Raw genomic sequence first — 25,406 nt, forward strand, 5'->3', positions numbered from 1 at the left:
ATTCAATTCTCTTTGCTCTTTGAACTATTAGTTTAATTTTTAAAGATGACAAAGCAATAATAGTATTTATTCTTTTAATTTCTAAAAATGTAGAAGTATCACCAAACCCTACTTTGCTTTCATGAGTCTGGCCTGACAGATTGTACTGTTACTTCCAGCCTGTTTTTTAGAGAAACAAATGTTTGTCAGATTCATGGTTGTTATTAAATGGTTTTCGCTAAGTCAGTCAGGGATTGGGAAAAATTCCTGGGATGTATGTTAAGTGGCTTGATAGCTTATTTGTATATTTTATCATCATAGGGCTCAGGTAAACCATGCAATTATATTTGAAGATACAAAGCAGTTATAAACAGTCTGAAGAGGGAATGCTATAAAAAGAGTTCACAAAGCATTGAAGTAATACTTGGATAGCAGAAAGAGTCAAGATTAGTTGAAGAGAGACAGATATTGAGCCTGATTTGAATCTCTATTATTCAATTTTAAATCAGGACTTAACCCCACTGAATTCACGTAAGTGACACTGGTGTAAAACTTTTGTAAGATTGATCAGGATTGGGGCCATTACCTTAGGAATGTGTGTAATTTAAAAAAATTAAATGAGGACAAATTTTTAAAACAATTTAAATTTAAAATTTGTCTTGAGTCTTCAAAATAGGCAGAAAATGATAGAATACATTTATTCTGAAGTTAGAGGCTTTGCTTGCTTAAGCTTTTGAGGCTATTGCACTTCTAAGTAAAACAAGTTAGAATACATTATTTGTAATGAGAAGTAAAACATGCACAACTGGAATTTGTGCTTGCCAAATATGACATTAGGGCTGGCCATTTTTACAGGTCACAGAAAAAAGTGAGATGGTTAGTTCTTTACCTCAGTCAGCTCTAACAATGATTTAATAAATGACTCTGCACTTTTGACAACAGTAAAAATATGAGAACATAAGAAGGGCCATGCTGGGTCAGACCATTGGTCCATCTAGCCCAGTATCCTGTCTCTGACAGTGGCCAGTGCCAATGCTTCAGAGGGAATGAACAGAACAGGACAATTTCAAGTGATCCGTTCCCTGTCATCCAGTCCCAGCTTCTGGCAATCAGACGCCAGAGCATAGGGTTGTGTCTAATAGCCATTGATGGATCTATCCTCCATTAATTCATCTAATTCTTTTTTGACCCCAGTTAAACTTTTGGCATTCGCAGCATTTCCTGGCAATGAGTTTCACAGGTTGACTGTGTGTTGTATGAAAAGTATTGTCTTGTTTGTTTTAAATCTTCTGTCTATTAATTTCATCAGGTGACCCCCCATCTTTTGTCACGTGAGGAGGTAAATGAGTCTTCCCTATTTGCTTTCTCCATTCCAGTCATGATTTTATAGACCTTTGTTATTCCCCCTTCATCATCTCTTTTCTAAGCTGAACAATATGTCCTCTTAATCTTCCCTCATATGGAAGCTGTTCCATACCCCTAATAATTTTTGTTGTGCTTCTCTGTACCTTTTCCAATTGTAGTATATCTTTTTTGAGATGAGGTGACCAGAACTGTATGCAGTATTCAAGTTGTGAGCATACCATGGATTTATATAATGGCATTATATTTTCTGTCTTATTATCTCTCTCTTTCCTAATGGTTCCTAACATTTTGTTAGCTTTTATGACTGCTGCTGCACACTGAGTAGATGTTTTCAGAGAACTTTCCACAATGCTTTCAAGATCTTTCTTGAGTGGGAACAGCTAATTTAGACCCCATCCTTTCGTATGTATAGTTGGGATGTTTTCTCCAATGGGCATTACTTTGCACTTATCAACGTTGAATTTAATCTGTCATTCTGTTGGCCAGTTTAGTGACATCCCTTTGTAACTGTTTGCAGTCAACTTTGGACTTAAGTGTATTGTCTGCAAATTTTGCCACCACACTGTTATCCCTTTTTCAGATCATTTATGAATGTTGAATAGCACAGGTCAAGTACAGATCATTGAGGGACCCTGCTATTTACTTCTGTCCACTGTGAAAACTGACCAGGTACTGATCGCTCTTATCCCATGACTGCTTATTTTGCCTACGAGCCTTTGATGCTGGACCTTGTCAAAAGCTTTCTGAAAGTCCAAGTACACTATATCGACTGGATTACCCTTGTCCCCATGTTTGTTGGGTTCCTTAAAGAATTGGAGAGGCATGATTTCCCTTTACAAAAGCCACGTTGACTATTCCCCAACATATTGTTTTCATGTGTGTCTCTCTGATTATTCTGTTCTTTACTACAGTTTCAACCAATTTGCCTGGTTCTGAAGTTAGACTTACTGGTTTGTAATTGTCAGGATCAGCTCTGTATCCTTTTTAAAAATAAGCATTATGTTATCAGTCATCTGGTACAGAAGCTAATTTAAGAGAGAGGTTATATTCCAGGGTTGTTAGTGCTGCAATTTCACATTTGAGTTCCTTCAGAACTCTTGGGTAAATGCCATCTGGTCCTGGTGACTTATTACTGTTTGATTTATCAATTAGGACACCTTAATCTTGGACAGTTCCTCAGATTGTCACCTAAAAAGAATGGCTCAGGTGTGGGGATCTCCCTCACGTTGTCTGCAATGAAGACCAATGCGAATAATTCATTTAGCTTCTCTGCAACAGCCTTATCTTCCTTGAATGCTCCTTTAGCACCTCAGTCGTCCAGGGGCCCCACTGCCTATTTGGCAGGCTTCCTGCTTCGGATGTATTTAAACAAAAATGCTGTTAGTTTTTGTGTCCTTAGCTATCTGCTCTATTTTTATTTTTATTTTTTTTCCACCTTCACTATTATACCTTTATACTTTACTTGCCAGAATTTATGCTCCTTTCACTAGGATTTGACTTCCAATTTTTCAAGGATGCCTTCTTGCTTCAAACCTTCTCTTTACTCTAACCATGGTGGCATTTATTCATCCTCTTACAGGTTTGTTTGTTTTTTTGTGGGGGGTGGGGGGGAAGGGGGAAGAGGAAACAATACATTTAGGTTTTAGCCTCTATTATGGTGTTTTTAAATAGTCTGCATGCAGCTTGCAGGCATTTCACCCTTGTGACTATTCCTTTTAACTAGCATCCTCATTGTTGTGTAGTTTCCCTTTTTGGGGTTGTGGGCGTACCATGAAGTTAAATGCTACTGTGGTGGCTTCTTAGGCATTTTTACCCCTACAAGGGTTTTAAATTTAATTACATTACGGTTGCTATTACTGAGCGGCTCAGTTATATTCACCTATTATACAAGGATAATAGTCTGATGAATTGATAATCAGTCGACACTTGTAATACCCAGAGAATGCTACTGCAGAGATTTCCAGATTGAGGCCTGTCTGCTGGTTGCTAAGTCCCTTTAATACAACTCTCTATTGTATTAGTGTTAATTTGTTACCTAGAAGGTGGCATTCTTAATAAAAATGCCAAGCTTTGAGGTGTGTATTTTGCTGAAGAATGCCTAAAGGGGAGAGGTGATGGTAAGTATTGTTTTGTTTCAGAGAGTTATGCCAATAACACTCATAAAATTGACAGACGTACATTTTGTTCCTAGATAGGAAATTCTTTGGAGCAGGGACAATTGCATGTGTTTTAGATAGCACAGTTGGGACTGCCTATTGCTGCTGTAGTGCAAACATAAAATATTATTTTCAAAATGTTGACAATCTTATAGCCAAGGTTTAAATAACAAATCAATGTTGTCATTGAGACTAGCAGACCTTTACCTACATTTTTCCTCTTAAAATTATATATCCTTAGTTGACTTGACCCTACTGGTTTCTCTCTTAGTGTGTCAGCTGAATATTTCTAAACCAATTCTGATGGAAAATTAAGACTCTTTCCAGTACAGTTTGTTACAACTATGTACCACTCCCCTAAAAGTTACATCTCAAACAGCGACAGCCCCAAGCAAGCAGATGTCAGCAGTGTGTGTCTCCATGTTTCAGGTGGGAAAATGGGAGAACAAGACTCTGAGCCTGACATATTCCGTATGGCCAAGATTTAGTTCTTTCGCAGACAGTGACCCTGATGACAACCACTTGAGTATTGTTACCCTGGAGGAGGCCCCCTTTGTCATCGTTGAGGATATGGATCCTTTGACAGAAACTTGTGTAAAAAATACTGTGCCATGCCGTAAATTTGTCAAAATTAAGTAAGTACAAACTTTTCTTGGGAAGTACCTTTGTTTTCATATACACCTGCTCTTTAGCTTCTTCTTTTTCTTCCCATCAACTCTCTCCCTTATGTCTCCTATTTTGCATTTTTTAAATATATTTCAGTTCTCTCTATTTCTTTGTTTTGTCCCACTATTCATGTCTTTGTACAAGTTTTTCCTTTGTTATGATTGGACTGTTACACACTTTAGCTTCTGATTAATGTTATGTAAATCATATTAAATCAGTGTCTTGATAATAAATTCACAGCAAATTCTCAAATCATGAAGACTTAGTCGTTGAGTTATATTGAAATAGATTACACTACTGGGGAAAAGGTTATCATTGAACATGAGCTTTTAAAACTGATTTAAAAATGTCCAGCCATGTTGAAATGTTACTGATTCGATTAATCCTCTGACAGTGGCAGATATTGAAAAGATGCATTTTTTTGTATAATATGCCATAAAGAAAGCTCTGTGATACAGAATGCCAGTGTGTCGTACTTATCAGTGTCTCATATTTACCAGGATCTAGTCCCACCTCTGCCTGTGACTTTCTCTGCAGTATTGGGCTTGTCACCAAGGCTGAACCAGTGCCCATAGAAGTTAAATGGGAAAAAAAATCTAATTGATTTCAATAGGTGTTGAATCAGGCCCTTAACCAGGCCATGCCTCTGTCTATGCAGCTGCAAAATGAGTGTAATAATAATGGCATTTACCTACTTCACTGGGATGTTATGAGGTTCAACAATGTTTGTAGAACTACTTGAGATGCTGGGATGAATGGTGTTATATACAGATTCATCCAGAGCCTCCTGAAATCAATTAAAGTCTTTTGATTGACTTTAGTAGGCTTTGATCAGACTCTAAACTTGTTGTTGCTGTTTTTATATATTCCTACAAAACCCTTAGGGTTACCATGATGTCACAGGATCCACTCAAAACTACTGTGGGGATTAGCTCTTTCCATGTCCGGGGCCTCTTCTGTTGCTCCTTGCACACCAAACCTACTGCTCGCACTCTCTCTCTCCTTGTTTGTGACTTGACCTTCCACCCAGGTCACTATATATATTTTCCCCTTCCAGGGTATCAAAATCTTTCCTTGCTTGCAGTCTCTGGCAGTTTTCCCATTCATTACCCCACAGTGCCAATTCCTCAGTGGCTGGCAGGGGAACCTGGGCCTACCATCTATCCCAAGTTCTGGCTCAGGGACCCTCTAATCAAGAAGCTAAGATCTGTTCCCTCCTGCACCTTACCACCTTTCCCCTCAGGCCTTTCCTTACCTCTTTGCTTCCCCAGGTTTGCCAGCTTCACAGCTCCTTCTTCCCAGGGAGTAACTGTAGCTGCAAACACACCTCCCCTCTCTGAAGGAGTGAGGGCAGTCTGCTTCCCTGCAGCTCCCTCTGCTATCAGCTTCCTGGCTTGATAAACTCAGCCCAGGTCCTTCCTCCTCAGCTGGGCTCCCTTATTCAGCCAGGGGATTACTTATACCACCTGATTGCCCTCAGCTGTGGCCTGTTTGGTTAGCTGGCTTCCTTCTTACCTTGCATTAACCCTTTCAGGGCAAGTGTGGGTGAACACCCCATCAACATGGCCTGTCAGAACACTCACATTTTTCTAAATTGCTATGGTCATGAAATGTGCATTGAAGTAAAATGTAAGAGAAATTTCCCCTCTTGAATCCACATGGCTGATCTGAGTTTTGCTATTCTGCTTGCTCTGCATGCACAGAACTCTGCTTGATGCTGATGGGAATTCTGTGTACTTCCAGAGGGCAAAATACAGGGGCCGAGAGCCACCTATTGGAACTGCAAGGAGATTTTTCTCCTCACTTTCAGATTAAAATGGATTGGAATGATTTAATATAACTTTCATGTGGGAGAATTACATAATGGAAGGCATAAGTGCTAAATGACAAGAAGCCCCTTGTGTGTGTGTGTCTCTCCTGTTACAAAAAGCTATTGCACTTTTGTCTAAATAATTAAATATTCATTGGACCAGGGAGAGGGGCTGGCTCTGTGGCCTCTTGGTTAAGGCATGTGATGACCTGAACTTGGCCTCCCAAGTGAGTGCCTTACCAACAGGTTATTGGCTATTCTGGCTGGTCTCTGTCTCTCACTCACTCCCGTACTCCCAGCCTCCCCTGGACATGAGAAATCTTTCCAATGAAAGTTTCATTGAAACTTACGCATTTCCATGAAAACATTTGGTTTTGAGTAATTGACATTTTCTGAGGAGAAAGAATTAATTGAAAATTTCCCATCCAGTTCTAGTCAAGTCCATACAAACCTCATTACATAGGAGGACAGTATATTCCAGTGGGAAGGTTAATGGAATGGGAGTTATGAGGCCTCTGTTGTCTTGCAGGGTCTACCGTTGAACTTCTGTATAATCTTGGAAAAGATACTTCAGTTCTATGTTTCAGTTTCCCCATCTGACTGGGGTAATGACACTTGCATCCCTTTAAGTAGTGTGAAATTTATGTATGAAAAGCTCTCTATAAGAACTAGGTTTTATTTATTATTATATGTTTGAAATGAGCCTTGTAGTAGACATGCTTTTGATTTATGTAACACTTATTTATAAGGCTCAGTTTAATCCTGCTGAGTCATTTAAAGATAAGGATTTTATTGGCAAGACCTGCTAACACCATATAAAATGTCATGTGTGCACTATTATTTCTAAATTGGTCCAAGACAACAATGGTCCTCATCAGTTGCTTCTCAGTATGGCAAAAACTTTATTTAAGCCTCTTTTGTTCATTATCTGACCAATTTAGCCCCAATATATATTTATTATATATTATATTATATTTATATTATAGCTCAGTATGTTAAGTCCCCTTTTCTTCTGAGTGCTATTTCAAGTACATCAGTAGTTTTAAATTGGACCCAGTGCTACCTTCAGCTATGTGGGTACCCATCCCCTTCTTGTAAAACTGGTCACAGGAATTTGTAGCTGTCTTATAAGATACATGGCAGAAGTGTGATACCAAACAATCCAATCTATTGCTAATTAAATCTATCTATGGTGTTTATAAGGTACTATCACCATCCTATGTAAATGCTGAACAAATTTATGAAGAAGCAAAACATTGCATGGCAGAATTTTACCACACTGTCTGTATGTCTCACTTTTGAATTCCACTTGTCTACTGATAAATACAGTAAAACTTGCTGGTATGTAGCCTTTTCTGTTTTTCATAATGGAACTGGTTGGTTCTTTCTTTCATGTTAACAGCAACTCAACTAATGAAGGAACTAACATAAAGAAATGTTGCAAGGGATTCTGCATTGACATCCTGAAGAAGTTATCTAGAACTGTGAAGTTCACATATGACCTATATCTGGTGACCAATGGGAAGCATGGCAAAAAGGTCAATAATGTGTGGAATGGAATGATTGGTGAAGTAAGTTCTGTTAGGTAAAAGAACTCTTAAGTAAAAACTCGGCAAACAAGTCTTTTGAATTAATTTGGAGAAATATGGTATACCATGTGTGGGTAATGTTGTTGGTTTCTTCTCTTTCTGGATCAGGTGGTCTATCAGAGAGCAGTTATGGCTGTGGGTTCTCTGACAATTAATGAAGAGCGTTCAGAAGTGGTTGACTTTTCAGTACCATTTGTTGAGACTGGGATAAGTGTCATGGTGTCAAGGAGCAATGGCACGGTTTCTCCATCTGCATTTCTAGGTATGTTTTTTTTTCCTCCTTCCAGATCAGTTTAATTGCATTTCCATAGATTTTGAGAGCTTTTGCTATACATCACCAAGAATCTGATTGCATTGTTCCTCATTATTTGCTATGTTATGTTTCCAAGTTTTAGGGTCTTTTACAAATGGTAGCTCAGATCTCACCCAAAACATGTATCTTACCAATAGTCATACAAATTAGATCTTACTAGTATTTTGTGAAAATCAACACTGACTGCACTTAAAAAGTTCCTGTTGTTTAGAACATTCCTATCTTTTTGGGAGAGATTCCTTAGATTTAAACATGAGAATCAGCACTATCCCTCCTAATGGAAAGCTCTTTGTAAGCACGACTACTGTGGGTAAGTTACATCCACCACAGCATTTCTTTTGCTGGTTTTATCTTTGATTAAATTCAAGTTCATTACTTCCCTTTCAATAATCCATGTTCTTCTTTCCAATCAAATTATGCATTTGGTGGTATCATTTAACACACACAGAATTTTTTTCTAAAATATTTTCCCACCAGCCTGTAACTTTTGCTGAGGCTGCTTTATTATTAGCTGCTCACCTGGGGGCTCCCCTGCTATCCTTCACACACCACATGGCTGGGTTGGGCCCATTATAATGTAACTATATGTGATGTGAAGATCCACTTAGTTATTTATTCTATATTTGTTGTTCGATGCTGCTTTTTGCTCTTTTTAGTTTGCTTCTGTTTATTTTTTAATTCTACACCTCATTGCCAGACTGTTTATATTATTTAAGTACATTCTGCTTAAACTATTGTTTATAGCCCAGCTTAGCTGCATTGTCCTGTTCTGCCCTTTTCCTTATTTCTGTTTTACCTAGTTTAATTTGAGGTGTAGTATTGCTGACAGTCTTGGACGTTTTCTGTCTAATATTTATTTCTGATCAGAAACATTCGGAGACATTTCAGTACCTCTAAGAGAACTTCTCTGGTATTGGACCACATCTCCTCTGATCTGTATTTCAAATTGTATCTTAACTAGGTTCTCCCAAATTAAAACTTATTCAGCCTATGTCTTTTTTTTTTTAAAGCAACATCTAAAATGATCTCTGGGTTCTTAGTACTCCTTCACCTTTAAAAACACATCCTAATCCCCTTTAATTTTTACATAGCTCTTACGCCAATTAATATATGAATATTGAATATATATGAATAAATAACACAATATAAATATATGTGAATAAATAAACAAATATAAATATATGAATAAATAACACAATAGTTATTATCAACACAATCTGGGTTTCTTAAAAGGGCTCCCCTTATGTCTATCTACTTCCAAACTGACCTGGAAGTCTCCAACACCCCTTAAGAAACTCTTGTTGTTTTGCTTACTTGCTATACTATTCCAGCAAAAATATTCTCATTACAGATGGGTATGATCCATCTTATTTAAATAAATAAATCTCAGTCCATCACTCCCTCTCTAAATAATCTTTCAAAACATGTAATTCAGATTTAGCAAAATTATTGCTACACTTGCTAAGAAGCTAGACAAAAACTACTGCTACTTACCTTAAAAAACCTGTTCCAGAGATTAAAAATATAACTTGCAAAAGGCCATCTTTGCATGTGGTGGAAACATGTAGAGATGCCTGCTCAATGGAAGAAGAGGAAAAAGTAAAATAAAAAGCTCTCTTCCATGTTCAGTGGTCACATGCCCTTACATGAGGCATTTGAGTGAATGGCCTGTCCTGTCTTATCCCTGCAGCAAGCTGCCTATATCTCCTGATGTGTCACAGGCACAGAAATTATTATAGATTAACTCTACTACCCTCAATAGAGTTGAAGATAATCTTCATATTTGTAACAGTTATGGGTATAAACTGCTGCTCCAGGCAGTAAATCCTTCCCTTTTCTGAGCATGGTAAAAGTTTTCCTTAAAACTTCAAAGTTGTCTGTAAAGTCAGAGATTTACCTCTTTTTCCTTCCACTTTGACTTAAATAAGATAAGTATGGGAGAGAGAGTTGGATATGTACTTCAGCCCTGATTTAGCTGAATCAGGACCTTAGTGGTCATGTTTATATAGGCACATATAACTGAATATATAAACAAACAAAAAATGTTTATATAATACCAAAAAAGCAGTGGATATGTGATAAATCAAACTAAAATTTGCTGATCAATGTGAGTGCAGGTTTCGCCCATTGAAATAGAAAAATGCAGCCTTCATTCTTGAATTGCAACTCTACTTTAAGATGAATTATTATTTTAATTGTATTTAGCCTATTTAGAAGCAGCAATCAAGGACAGGTTGCAGGTTTTCCCTCTTTCTTTCAGTCTTCCAGTCAAACTGACCTCTTGTTACATATCATTACATAGCTAGTGTTTTGGTGGTAAAAACTAATTTACAAACAGTTGCTAGACATTAGAATTCTTGTTGTGCTGTGACTGGTTTAATGAACTGTGTTTCTGTTTCTCTTGTCTGTTTTGCTGCAGAGCCTTTTAGTGCTTCTGTCTGGGTGATGATGTTTGTGATGCTTCTCATTGTGTCCGCCATGGCTGTCTTTATATTTGAGTACTTTAGTCCTGTAGGATATAACAGGAACTTAGCAAAAGGGAAAGGTAAGCTTTACATTTTACAAAATCAAGGACTATGCAAAATTACACACCTCCCTCCCCTCACGCCTCTCAAAACAAGCAATAAAATTGAAGCAATATGAACAGCTCTACAACAACATTTACTTTTAACTAAAATGTTTTATCTGGTTGAGAGCTTGTGTTGTCATGTTTCACATTAATATAGTGTAATGAAGTTGGTGAATGAGTGATATTATGGAAAATCACACTGCAGTAATGTGGTGGTCAAGATACCCTACTAGGCCCAGAGTATTGATATAGAAAATATTTGGAATTAATTTGTATCTTAGCACATAGGAGTCTGATTCTAGTTTCCTTGCACTCCAAGCCCCCATTGACTCCTGGGAATTGACTGGGAATTCAAACTCGCTGATCTAAACTAGTGCGGTTTTCTGCGTAATTTTTAAAAAACATGGGGATTAAACAGGATCTAATACAGTCCTTGTGAAAAAGATAGGATTCCCTTGCAATAGGCTCAGCTCTGAAAGGGGAAGCTTGGAAGGGCCATGTTCCTTACAACGTAGTGTGCACAGCTGTATGCTGAACTTGCTGCCTTATTTCCAAAAATATTTGATTATTTCAAAATATACCACTACATCAAATTATTATAGGGAATGTACCTTTTTCAGTTAAACTATTTTAGTTGCATTTTTGCCCCAAGAATCAATATTTCTTGTAAGCATTTATGCTGTGCATCTAACTTTGTTATTTTACTTTCAGTTTAATAGGTTAATTTTTTTAACTCACTACATCACACATACTTTATTTTATAGTTAAACATCTTTCAACTCGGGGAATACCATGGGGACTATTATATGCTGACAGTATCTTCTAGTGTGTGTCATAGGTCTGTCAGGATGCTCAGATACTATGACGATGGATACTTATATAAGAAGTTGAGAAAGTAGGTAGATTACCCACTTCTTTGGTGAATTCTAAATATGCATGGTTAATAAACTTTTAGGAACATATGACATTTTTCTTCTGGGTTTTTCTCAAAAGAATTTAGAATGTATTTTCTGAAGAGATTCCCTATGAAAACCACAGGTAAAAGAAGCAGTTTAGGGGCAATATTTCCACTCTTTCCACCTAGCCACATTTACCTAAGTCTTTGATGTCATGTAGCTTTCATAGTTCCATCTTTATAAAATATTAACAAACCCTAATAGATTTAATAGTCATCATTTATCTCAATATATTAAGTGTTATGAATGTTATTTGCAGAGGAAAAACCATGTTGTATAACAGTCATACATCTGCTGATGAGCAAGGATCTTCACCCTTGATGTAACATTAAAATAAAGCGGGCGTGACGTCCTGAGGTCCCAGTGATTTGAACCTGATTTGATGCCTTTGAAAATCAGGCCATGTAAAATTAAACAGATGTCACTATATAATTATCTAAAAATCCTGGAGCCTTCTCGGTAGTATACATTCCTGGTTTCTGAGAACATTAAACACCATACCTTGTGAAGGCCAAATGATTTAATGTAGCATTTTTTTTAAGTATTCATCTACAGAGAAGTAGCACGAGCCATAAGCCACATCCTTCCATCTTCACTGAGCCTATGCCAGTCCTTCCATTGATTCCAATTACACGAGTCTTAGAACCATGAGGATATTTTTGTTGGATTGTCCTACTCACAGAAGCAAGGGTTGCAGGATCAGGCCCCATAGTAGTTCAGCTTCCAGTGACAAAAAGAACAATGATAAAAAACCTAAACTTCAGCTTTTATACCCAGCTTCGCTTTTCTTGAATGGCTTATGCTTTTCTTGTCTCCACTGCTCATAAAGTACATTTTATCCACACTATCAGCTCAGCCTTTAATGGCCTTGAAAGGTGCTTTCATAATCCAAAAGTCAGTTCCATTACATATATTTATTGCACAATATTCTTATAGTGCCACTGCAGTCAGGGAAGCAGATAATCTTTTCAAAAGTCATTCTGTTTGAATGTAACATCAAAAATTAACATTGTAGTAAAGGAAGAGTTCTGTTGAAATGAGAGTATAAATTAAGTGCATACCCATTGTGTGAGTCGGAGTTTATTGCTTTAGAATGTTTCTTTTACATCCTGTTTGTTTTCCTTTCAATATTTCTGTATATTGTTTAAGAGTTTAAAATGGTTGATAGCATTATACAGAAATTAATTCTTGTAAATCAGACTTCAAAAAAAGCAAGTCAAGCAAGTACTATTAATTCTAGTGTTGATTAGGAATTTTTTGATTCAGTTGTTTTTGCATTAGGAAACCCAGATTCTCTAAATCTGAAACTGTTTGCAGGAAAGGTCAGTGTTAGCTAGTTTCCAGTTTAAAGAAAAATAGAAGGAAAAGTTTTTTTGAAATTATAGTGATGTCCCATGTTGCCATTTTTTGAGACAATGTTTGATTTTTTTGGACGGTTCAAAACATTGTGTTGACAAATGTAAGTTAATTTATAATATAAAAAGTTGAAATCAAAATGAAACATTTTGATTGATCTGTCCTGATTTTTTTTTTTTTTAATTTTAGGTTTGCAAAAGTTGAGATTCTGACTTTTTGTGAAAATTTTTCTACATTTCAAAACTTCTTGCAGGACAGGAAACAGTTTCCTACTCAGCTCTAATTAAATCGAATTTTCTAGTAGCCTATTGACACAGGGCTATACAAGTAAATGATTTTTAAATGGATAATATCCTTGCTGGCCCACTTCTCTTCCTGTCTGAGTATAGGGGTTCTATGTTGGCCATTTTTTCCCACATCTTTCAACTGAAGTGAAAAATCAAAACTGATTAAAAACGTGACTGGTTGGGTCAGATTCTTCCCGGTAATCTAATTCTCTAATCAAAGTGGGAACTAACTGTGCATTTTGAGGAGAGAATGTATCCTGTTAGCCCTGATTCAATAAGGTACTTAACATGTGCCTAACAGGATGCATATCAGCAGTTCCTTGTAGTAGTCAATGGAACTACTCGTGCTTTAAGTTAAGTACATGCTGAAAAACCTTGCTGACTATGGGCCTTAATGATTATTCAGAATGGAAACTTTCTTAACTGTGATTAAACTATTCAGCTCAGAATTTAATTTTCTGAATGTAAATAAGTGGGAAAGGCTTTGCATTAAACTAATCAGTAGAGATTATAATGTCAAGAAGCGTCATTAAAATAGAGCAGAGAGGGCAAAGTCTTGAATAATATAAATAAATATTTGTATTTACTTATAAAACACTCATCCCAATGTATTGCATTTTAAATTTTGATTGCCATATTAGACTAGCAGTATGGTAAATACTGTGGCGTAAGTTTATGTGAGAGAGATATCCCCCCTTCCTTTGCATCTCATCCAAACTCAAACTTACAGTGTATGTTTTCAATTTTCATTTTAAAATTGATTTTGGGTAAACTCTACCTTGAAAAATGTTGGAATAATGTGTTAACAAATATGGAAAGAACTGCAATTACAGTATTCAGTACAGTGGTTAAAGAACTGAAATTATTCCATCAGGAATATAATAGGTTCATACTGAAAGGATTTAAACCACCTATCTGAGAGTATTTTGTTAATATATATTGTATTTTAACCCAATTGAACTGCAGTCAAGTAAAACTAAAACGACTGTGCCTTTTGCAATTACAGCTCCCCATGGGCCATCCTTCACCATTGGAAAAGCAGTGTGGTTGCTCTGGGGCTTGGTGTTCAACAACTCTGTGCCTGTTCAAAACCCGAAAGGGACAACCAGTAAAATCATGGTGTCAGTTTGGGCCTTTTTTGCTGTCATTTTCCTGGCTAGCTACACTGCCAACCTGGCTGCATTTATGATTCAAGAGGAATTTGTTGACCAGGTGACTGGGCTAAGTGATAAAAAGGTAGGTGTTCAAGTTCTGAAAAGAGACCCAATCTCCATTTTCCAATTCATTGTACTCAGTTAATCGGATATGCTAGATGCTAAAAGTCCCTACCAAGATACAAACTTGCAACCGCTGCTTTCAATGAAACTATGTGACTTCATATTAAACTCATTTCTTTATTTAAAAGCCCAGGGTCCAAATAATAATAAAAAAACATATAAATCTCTTTTTATAGAGGCTTTATATTTTTTTTCTGAGGGAAAAATATGCAGTGAAATGAAGTCATGTGAAACTAAGCTGTGTGAGTCATTAAACTCATGTTCTTTGAGTAGATGCAGCTGTGTATTATTCCATATAGGTGTGCATGTGCCCAGCACACTGAAGCTGGAGAATTTTGCCTAGCAGTACCTGTAGAGGCAGCGCTCGCACCCCTGGTGCTAGGTTCTCCCTTTACTGGATAAGGGCAGCACCACTCCAACCCCTTCTTAGTTCCTTCTCACCGCTGGTGGCTAGAATCGGAGCTGACTGGTGTTTTCACCTCACATTTTGGTCTCCGTTTTCTGTGAGTTTTTTCTCTACATAATAGTTAGATAGTAGTACCTTAGGCTGAGTAGTTGGCTGCCCTGTGTGATACCCTCACCAGGGTTCAAGCATTATCCATCATGCGGGGGCCATCCCCAATGGTGATTACCACACAAAGTGCTTGTGTCTCGGTGAGGGACACGTTAAGGAATGGTGTTCCAGCTGTAAATCATTCAAAAAGAGGACTCAGGTGGCAGAGACTTATGGCTGAAGCAGCACCTTCTGGAGTAGGCCGGGACGCCTACTTCAGCACCAAGCCCTCATCTGATCATCAGTTGCCTTCCAAACTGGCAAGTGCTGCTGCTTCACTTTCAGACCCTATTGTTTCCCCCAAGAAGAAGAGGAATCATTCTCCCTTTTCTGGGGCAGTGAGGAAGAGGTCCCATAAGATACTTGAGACCACTCCAGGACTCAGAGAGACTCTTCCAAAGTTCCAAAGAGGAGTGCTAACCAGTACCATACTGTGCGAAGTCAACATTGGTTCCAACTCATATAATCAAGTTCATTGGACTCTACAAGTTTGAGAGCAGTTCTGCTGGCTGACTGATTCCATGCAGTTTTACATCTATGTCTGGAATTTCAGTCTCAACCACAGCCCAAGTATGCCTGAGGTTGCTAGGCCATATGGCTGCATGCACACAGACTTAGCTAGACTTCGCCTTCATCAAATATGGCTGAAGTCAGTCTATCATTCAAATAGTCATCCCTTGGGCAGACTGGAATCCTCCACTGATTCTGGACTCCTTGTGGTGGTGGATGGTTCAGAGCAATATGTGCCAGAGCATTCCTTTCACTTGGTCCCCAGTGACCAGGACTATTGTCACTGATGCCTCTGTGGGGAGCACATCTGGGGTCACTAAAAGTTCAGTGCCTGTGGTCAGAACAGGAAGCATGTCTGCATATCAATGTCCTGGAGCTTTGTGTCATCTGCAATACTTGTCAGGCCTTTTAAGATCACATTAGGTACTCAGCAGTGCACATCTCTACTGACAGTACCACTGTGATGTATTATGTGAACGGGGATCACACTCCAGCATGCTGTGTCAAGAGGCAATTAGGCTCTAGCAGTTTTGCATCAGCAAAAACATTAGCCCTGTGACCAGTCATTTACCTGGGATCCAGAATCACCTGGTAGATCACCTCAGCAGAAATTTCTCCCTGAATCACAAGTGGTTTCTGAAGCCCAACATCCTGCCATCCATCTTTGCAGTTTGGGGCATTCTAACAATCAACTTGTTCACCACAAGAGACAGCAAGAAATTCCAGACAATTTGCTCGTGAAGGGGTCTCAGTCTGGGCTCTGAGCTGGAAATTAGCACTCCGTTATACACCCCTGTATGATTTTTCTCCAATTCTGATCATCTGCAGGTCATTCTCAAACTGAAACTGAATCGTGCCAAGCTCATTCTCGTTGCTATCCTGTGGCCAAGACAGTGCTAGTTATCAGACCTCCTCACGTTACTGGATGGCCCTCCCATATATCTTCATATTCATCCCAACCTCCTGATTCAGGATCGTGGTCAGGTTTTGCATCCAGCACTCAGCTCCTTGCCTCTCATCATCTAAACATGCTGCATGTTTAGATGATGATGAGGAACGATGTTTGAAGACCGTCTGGCAAATCTTACTTAACAGCAGAAAGCCCTCCATCAGAGTGGCCTATTTGACCAAATAGGTTCTCAATGTGGTTGTTAGCTCAGGGAGTTCAGCTGAAGATGGCTTATATCCAAGACATCTTGGCGTACCTGTTACACTTTCAGTCTTCTGGTCTTTTACTTAGTTTGTTGAGAGTGTACCTAGCAGTAATTTTGGCATTTTATCCACCCATCCGAGGGAAGACAGTGTTTTCAAATTCCATGGCAGTGAGGTTCTTGAAAAGAGTCACTCATCTCCATCCGGCAGTGAAATAACTGGTTGCTTTGTGGGATTTTAATATTGTCTCAGCGGCTCTTATGGGGCCTCTGTTCAAGCCTCTTGCAACTTCTTCTTTCTCTCTCTTGTGTCAGGAAACCACTTTCCTTGTGGTGATAACCTCTCCAAGGCAAGTATGTGAGTTGCATGCTTTGATAGCAGAGCTGCCTTATGTGCAATTTCCAAAGACAATGTAAATCTGCGGCCATACTCTACGTTTTTATCTAAAGTGGTTTCTCAGTTTCATTTGAACCAAGTGATATATTCACCAGTGGTCTTCCCTAAGCTGTGTTCCACTCCACATGAGCCGCATTTTCACACACTGGATGTGAGGCAATGTTTAGCTTTTTACCTGCATAGGACTAAACCTTTCCATTCTTCATCTCATCTGTTTGTGTCATGTGCAGACCAAATGATGGGGCAAGCAGTTTCTTCACAGATGATCTCCAGGTGGATAACTTCCTGTATCATGACAGCATGAGTACCTCAGACTGCACCTCCTCAAAGGGTGTGTGGTCATTCCATGGGGCCCAGGCAACACTGATGATGTTTCTAATTGATGTTCCTATGATGGACATTTGCAGAGCTGCTACTTGGTCCTCTGTACATCTGTTTACAGACCACTATGGTATTACTATTGCATCCAGATCTGATGCAAATTCTGCAGTCTTTATTTAAAAAGGCTCCTGCGAGTACTGCTTGTGAGTCACCTGCATGGAATACGTGGCTGCATCTACTTGAAGTAGAGAAAATGGTTGCTTACCTGTATTGTGATGTGGTCGTGTATTCCACAATCCAGCCTCCATCCCCTCTGCATTGGAGCCTGCACTCTTGATGATCAGTGTGAAGGAACTGAGAGAGGCTAGGGTGGTGCTGCCCTTATATCCCCAGGGGACGGGGCTATAGCCACAGGGCACAAGTGCCATCCCTACAGATACTGCTAGCCATAATTCTCTGGCTTCCATGTGCTGGGTGCGCGCCCACCTACATGGAATACACATCTGCATCACATCTCGAAGAACAACAGTACTAATACTGGTAAATAACCGTTTTTTCCCTTTTAGATAAAACAGATACTTCTGTACAGGTTTAGAAGGATGAAAAATTGCACCATGAAGACATGCAATACGTATTTTGTTAAAGGTAGAACATTTGAAGACTATTTCTAAGAATAGTACCAACAATGTAATTAACTTACAAAACCATAACCTTTTTCCCTGTTCACAGTGATGGGAACAGGGAAAAAGAGAAATTATTTTAAATTGCAACACAAGAAATATTTGATGCAGACATTTTTATGTTTCCCTTTCTTAAAATGGAAAGAGTGAGAGGGTGATATGTAGCAGATGTGTTTTTGTGATAGCGCTCTGTAGTTGATGTGTAAATCTTCATAAATGTGACACTGTGTCCCACTGTGTTCATGCAAGCAGCTTTTCCTAGTACAGTACCTTTTGATCAAATCTCATGTTAAATTTTGAGCAGTATGGTGTGCTTTCTCATTTTGCTCTTACGGAGACAGGACAGAGGATTTGTACCCAAATACTTGGATTATGAGAAATGAACACGTAAAGGGAACGCAACAGCTTAAATAGCTGCATTTCATACCCAGGCCCTGAACATTTCATACCCAGGCCTTGAACAATCCCCAGAATTTTCAGAGCTAGAAAGAGTTAAATGCAGCCTATGTAGATGGCCATAGGAAAGACTGATAAGAAACAGAATGAGCAGGACTAATTTTGTTCTCATAAAGTCATAGTGTCTCAAATTTTTTTGGAAGAATGTAAAGAAGTTCCTTAAAGATACTTTTATTTTAAATAGTATAAATAATTAACAGTGAGACAGATAAATGACATTTTTCATTTGAGGAAAAAAAATGGAACTGGAAAAAGCTGCTCTCCCCACTCCACTCCTTATCCCGCTTTTGGTGCAACCTGGAACTGAAAGAGTCAAAAGATCTTAGATTCAAAGTTCTGGCCAATATATAGGCAATGGGTAATATACATGTCACTGGTCTTGGCCATCAGCTAGTGATTTCAGTAGATCTGTGATTTTCTCTATGGGTTTTGTCCTTCCCTTCCCCCACTCCTCCCCAAAAAATAAATAAATCTTTAGCCAGAAAATGCCAGTAATTCCTTTCCATATTGCTACTAAAAATGTACTTAATCTATGGACATGATTTTGATTTTACAATCTTTAGATTCCCTTCTTCCTAACCAATAAATATTAAGTAAAAGAGGAGCCACATCTTTTCAGTGAATTTGTAAAAGTATCTAGAAATCCTGAAAAATAAAAGATTGCTTCAAGATGTTCTTTTAGATACATACATTTCCTCCCACCTCCTGCTTCCTGAAATGTTCTCAGACTTTAAAGATTTAAAATAATTAGTGTTTAAAACAAGTAACCATGGGTTATGAGGGCAATAATCCTAATCATGTTAAAATAAATATATTTTTCTCTCTGGCCCTTTGGCACTCATTGATAAGATTCCCTAATGCTTTTCATATAATAGTCCAGGAATTATCATTAGTGGTTTTCTTTAGAGAATTAAGACCCTCAGCAAGATTAGATTGGGGGAAGGAGGGGCCCATGGGAGAGGAACCAACCAACCCTGAAACTCAGTTCAAATGGACACTGCATAATGAGCTGAAGAAAAACTCCAGTAGTTTTAAAGACCCATTAAAGAGATGCTCTATAATTCTGTATTTGTTAAGAGATGGACATAAAGAAACTCATAAATCCACTTCACTATGAATTCTTGGCTGGTGAATCAATACTGTTTTGTTTTGTTTTGTTTTCTCTAGTCACAATTGAAAAGTCAAGCTCCTTTGTCAATATTGTCACTGCAATGAAGTGATCCCAGCCAGGCATGGGGTTGTTACTGTCAGTTCCCTTGGTGATGTATTTATAGAGGAGAGTCAGGAGAAACCTATCCTTCTTTTGAGCAGTTGTCCCTGACTCTCAACATTCAATAACTTCCCATCCAAGGAATGTTTTATTTCTCCCTCCTCCTCCTCTTTCTTTTGCTAAATATATGGTGACAGGCAATTTACCCTTGTCCTCGGCTTTGAGACCTTTGTGACTCCCTTCTCTTTAGCAATCTTGTAAATGAGTCACTGAATTCCATGTGATTCTTGTCGCACCAGAAGTACCCGCACAGAAATGTACTGGAAGTGGGTGTTCAGAAATTTCTTCACAATGCTCCAGGAGGTTAGAAGAAAAGAGGAAATTATGTTTTGACATCCTTTTTTATTTAAAAGGATTTTTAAAAGCCTCGGTGTACTTTTTGTATAAACACAAAGTAAGTGCAAAAGGTTGGCATTCTGAGCAGCTGTTACTTATTATACCACAGGATGCCTTTTTAAAAAAATATGGGGAAGATTATTGAACAACAGTAGAAAATTATGGGTATTTTTTCTGATGGGCACCTTAAGGGGCTCTAGCATGTGGTCTCCTCCATTAGTTTGTGACCACACTGCCTTTGTGGTTGCTAGTTCCATATGGGCCTTGTGCTCAGGGACTGCATGTAACTGGCCTTGCACAACAGACACAAGATGGGGAGAAGGAGAGCCCAGATTTCTACAGGTCATGCAATCTCTTTTGTAAGATGTAGTGAAGACTTCCCTCCCATCCCCAAGTGTAAGTATCCCAGTGTGCTGTAGCCTTGGCCAGAAAAATCACCACTGGGTGGGTTGGGTCAGCACAAATAGGTACTGTTAGTCATAGGCCCACTTCCTTTGAGTGCTAGCTCTATGTGGATGTGATGGAGAAGCCCTGCCCTTCAGTGCATCTGTACAGGTCTGAGCATAATTTGGAGATTGTATTTTAGAGACTGACATTATACTATTTGTCTAGAAGTTGGCACCTATATTTCAGAAATTGACATTGTTCAGTTTGTTTAAAAGTTTTCTTTTTACAAGCCCAGCTGATGATCAGCACTGTGTAGTTGCTCATGAATTTCTAGAATGTCATGTCTGGTTCATGTCTACTTCTCTGTATGTACAGAGCCCTTAGTACAGCAGGGCCCCAATCCTCTTCAGGGTCTCTGAGCCCCATTGTCATATTAAACATACAAAAAATAACTTTAAAATTTTCAAGACTTTAAGACCCATTAAATGCTCCAGACATGATAAGAGACCTATGGAGAGGAGAGATGATGATAGCTCGATTGCCCTTATTATAGGTAGGCATGGCAGAATTAGATTTTCTTTTTATAATTTCAGTGGATAATATTGGTGCTTATTTGTAATCATTTTTAAACTTTGCTATTGATTTAAATGTTCGCAGATGTGGGAAATTGGGGGGTGTCAGTCAATAATTACTTAATTGTGGTAGATATTAAAATTCAAAATGTTAAAGATGTATAAACCATTAAAACACAAATTGTTAAAATCACATGTCAAAATATACAAAGTAAATATCCTTAAAACCACAGATCCTATCTGGTTTTAAGGTTCGTTCACCAGTCCATTTGTAACCACCCTAATTAAAAAAAATCTAAATCGCTGGATTTTACCAATGAAGTTTTGCCCGGTGCCCTCTCTCCTTGTCCTGCCCCTTCCACTTGCTATTAGAACAACACAAGATACGTCTACATAGACAGCCTGAGTAGAGAAATATGCACGAGCTCTGCCTGAGCTAGTGTGCTAAAAATAGTGATGTGAACGTTGCAGCATAAGTAGTGGCACAGACTAGTCACTCAGGTACAAGCCCACCAGATGCCCCAAGTCTATACTCGGGTAACTAGCCCATGCTGCAGTTACCATGCTGCTATTTTTAGTATGGTAATTTGACAAGAGCTAGCAAGTGTCTGTCTACCTGGGCTGGGAGGCATGCTGCCAGCTGCAGCAGAGACATTCCCACAGAGTGTCATCAGAATTGTCAGATGAAAGCTTCTGTATGAATTTTTGATAGCCGTGACTTTAACGATACCTTTTGTAATTCCACTTTGTGCTGCACTGGTAAGAAATAGACTGATGGCAGCATATCTGGAATCCGTCTCTACCGTGGTGTTTGAGAAGGAAGAGAGTTCAAATGTGGGTATCATCATGCAGGCCTGATATCAGTCACTTGGATGAAATCATCTGGAGCAGAAAGGCATATAGATAAAAACAAACTATAAAAATGAGAATAAGACTATTCTCTCAGCTCAGACCATTATACATGTGTCATGGGGGTCCTAGATCAGTGGATGAGAGGTTTTGGTTACTGTATATGCTGCAGTGCTAGTAGCAGGCATAATATGGGGAGTTAAGAATGGATTGATAGCCTTTTGAATAATAGCAAATGTCCGTTTACAATCAAAATGGAAGTTTTCTGCATTTAATTTAGAGATTTTTATTAACAATAAAAAAGAGCTGAAAATACTTCCATGAAAATACTGAAAATTGCATCCTGATAGCTACCATATATTCCAATTCCCATCAGGGTGCTTCAGAATGATTGAAAATATATGAGAACTTGAGTCTAAAAGCAAGACTTGCCAGAAGTGAGGCTTTTTGCTGCCTTCTCAAACCCATGCTTTGTGGATCTTTGATGCAATCACAGGTCCTATATGCTCCCTCCAACCTATGTCAGTTCATACAATAGATATTATTAAAAGTATCATTGAAATTTTCAAATTCCTCCTTAGAGCTGGGGGAACTATTTGCAGTACATTTATTCATTGCATTTAGCTCTTTTCCTGTTTGCAGAGCATGAACAGACCATCATTTCTAAAAAAATTTAACTCCTTTAAGAATTTGCTCTTGGCTAGCAATACTTGGTTGAATGTTTTGTGGCAATAAAGTCCAGCCTATGGATTCTTCTTGAACGATTTGCTTCGTTTGAGTTTTAATATTAGCATTTCAGTATTTGAGTTGTCTGATTGGTCTCCTAAGTCACATGTTATTTATTCTGTTCTTTGATTGAATTACCTGTACTTTATAAGCCATTTCTGCCCTAAATAAATGTTTTGGAATTGAATTTTGTCTGTCAGTCTGAAATTCATTTCCTGCAAACAATCCTATGAAGACAGCTTTGCTCATATGGATCTTCATGAAAAGTGAAAATAGAGCAAAACTTCTTGAGAAGTCACCAAGGCATTCAAACAACTTTTTCACTTTTTTCCAACTCTGCTTTTATACATTAGTACTATGAGTAGAGCTTGCAAAAACTCATCAAATTTGAATTTTCAAAAAATTTCAATTATTCCAATAACAGCAAAAAAATTTCATTGAAATTTTCAAATCTGAACATTTTTGACCAGGAAATTAAACCAGCCTTAGTACTTGAGGAACTAGTCATACTAATTTTAAGACACTAATTATAAGTCAAACAAATACCTGGACCTAATTCTCCCCTCAGAATTTGACTCCCACGGACATGTATGGAAGCTGTGGGCATATATCCGGGAGCAGAATTTGGCTCAATTCTGCTTACAAAATGCAGAAAGGAGAGAGCAAGAAACCAGTTACACAAAGTATGAACTAAAGTGTAAATGTCTGATTTTGGGGTAAGCCTGAATCAAGTGGCACAGATAAGGTAGGGAAATAATCCTTTAAACAGGAAAGCAGTGTGAATGTGCAAATAGAAATATACAGGAAGAAGCATATTGCAACAAAATTAAACGAAATAAAGTTATTTTCATTCTAGTTTGCCATAGCCTTAATTAAAATGAAGTATTCAATTGCAATGTCATCCCATGAAAAATATACTGCAATAAAGAAACTATTTTGAGTCTAAAGCCAAGGTTTGACAGAAGTGAAAATGTTCCTATACCAAATAGTTTATAGGCAAGCCTATTTGCAGTCTGTCTCACAGTTGGCATTGGACCCTGGGAATTCTTGCTGTACCAAGAGCAAAATTTATGAAAGAAAGCACTACCTCTGTGGCCCAAAGGAAGCAAGTGCTGTATAAATGAATATTGGCTGACTCTCGCACTATATGGAAGGTGGATTGGGACTCTAACTTTACAGAAATAATACAAAGAGCATTTTACCATTGAAACTGTGGAGTGAGGATCCTAGATAATGTCTTTCCCACAATTAATTGCTTTTAGTCATATTAAATTAAAAATTCCTCATTAGTCAAGTTACTTGAGTTTAGGGCCAATTTTAACAAAACATTTTAATTAACCTTCACTTCTGGTAACATTTCCTTACAATGTTATCCAAATGTTTACTCAGTCTGCAACCCAAAAGCCCAAAGAGCTACTGTTAATCCCCTGGAAATACTGAAGCATTCCCAGTGTGATGCCCGTCCATTCTTATTTTCCTAGCTCCATAGCGTGTCCATTATATAACCCTATCCAGAGTCTGTTTGAAAAAACTCCTCGCTGCCAGTAAGCCACCAACCCCAGGCTCATAAATGAATTACTTTTGTCTTTAAGTCAAAGGTCCGGGCTGGGTTTGGGTATGCACTATCCCAACAGGGATTGTCAAAGGCATTGTTCAGGGAGACAAGGCAGCTGCTGCTGCACTTTTCAAAGGGTGCAGAATGAACTTCCATCCACATGAAGGCAGGTGCACTGTTTCAAGCCAATTTCCCTCCCTTTGACCTTGCCCTCTCCCTGTGGGTTGGCAAGCAGGCTGCAGGTGCTAGTCTGGTACAGTCTTTGTGGTCCCTTGTGCCAGAGGCCAATGATAGGGAAGGCTCCTTGCATCCTATGCTGTCTCTTGTGCAAAATCTCCCCGAAAACTTACAGAAAATAAGAGCATGTGTATGGTGAGGACTTTATTTGAGGGTTGTATTTTTAGCGTGGCTGGCAATGGCATATCACCTGTCCATCCCCACTGCAGTGCTTGCTCTTTTTTTTAGCTTTTGGTTTTTGAGGGAGGGACTGGTTTTCAAGGGACGGACATCCTCCTGGTTCCAGTGTCTCAAGCCTCCTGTGGTCAACTCAGCTGTCATCACAAGGCACCCTGGAAGCTGTGAGGGAGCAATATAGAATGTCAGAAATGCACTGATGTCACTTTGGGTGTGAACATTTTCATACAGCTCCACAAGTGACAAGAGGGGCTTTTGCAGGAGGTGTCAGTCCAGCATGGTGGAAACACAAGTTGTCCTTGAAGCAGGTGATGTGGAGCTTTTAGCTGGACAAAACTCAGGTCGTCTATGCAAATTATTTAACAGGAGATCAATCTGATAGAGTTGTCTGACCTAGACCATGCGTTTATATGTCTCTTTTGCGTTTTTCTTTCCTTCTCTCTAGTTTCAGAGGCCATATGACTATTCACCCCCATTTCGATTTGGAACCGTTCCAAATGGGAGCACAGAGAGAAACATCAGAAACAACTACCCAGATATGCACCTCTATATGACAAAGTATAATCAGAAGGGCGTTGAGGATGCATTGGTCAGCTTGAAAACTGGGTAAGCATTTTTTATTTATTTTAATGAAAGCTGCAGGCTTTCCAGAAACTGAGGAATATTGATCCACACTTATAATGATAAGTGCCTGTCAGATACCAAGCCTTGGTTCTGGCTGAATGGTGGTTCTTCTCAGCGATGGACTTTGTAACCACAAGGGAGCAAAAGCTGTCTGCACATAATATGTGTGCCATTTTAATCATGTTGGAGGCTGTGATACCAAACATGTGGTAGGTTCAAAATGTGGAATTAAAATTTCTCAAATTGAGAAGAAAAAAAGTACAAATCAATATGAAAACCCAA

The 25,406-nt window shown here is 38.5% G+C and overlaps 1 protein-coding gene across 1 annotated transcript in view; it reads left to right on the forward strand.

Moving 5' to 3' along the window:
* GRIN2A (glutamate ionotropic receptor NMDA type subunit 2A) overlaps positions 1–25,406 on the forward strand; it is a 284,640-nt gene that overhangs the window by 197,920 nt on the left and 61,314 nt on the right. The window contains exons 4-9 of the mRNA XM_077828127.1: positions 3,930–4,135; positions 7,379–7,547; positions 7,674–7,827; positions 10,298–10,423; positions 14,053–14,282; positions 24,946–25,106. Coding sequence (XP_077684253.1) covers positions 3,930–4,135; positions 7,379–7,547; positions 7,674–7,827; positions 10,298–10,423; positions 14,053–14,282; positions 24,946–25,106 — 1,046 coding nt within the window. The remainder of the gene's footprint in view (positions 1–3,929; positions 4,136–7,378; positions 7,548–7,673; positions 7,828–10,297; positions 10,424–14,052; positions 14,283–24,945; positions 25,107–25,406) is intronic.

Source organism: Eretmochelys imbricata, chromosome 10, assembly GCF_965152235.1.
Source record: "Eretmochelys imbricata isolate rEreImb1 chromosome 10, rEreImb1.hap1, whole genome shotgun sequence".
NCBI lineage: Eukaryota > Metazoa > Chordata > Testudines > Cheloniidae > Eretmochelys > Eretmochelys imbricata.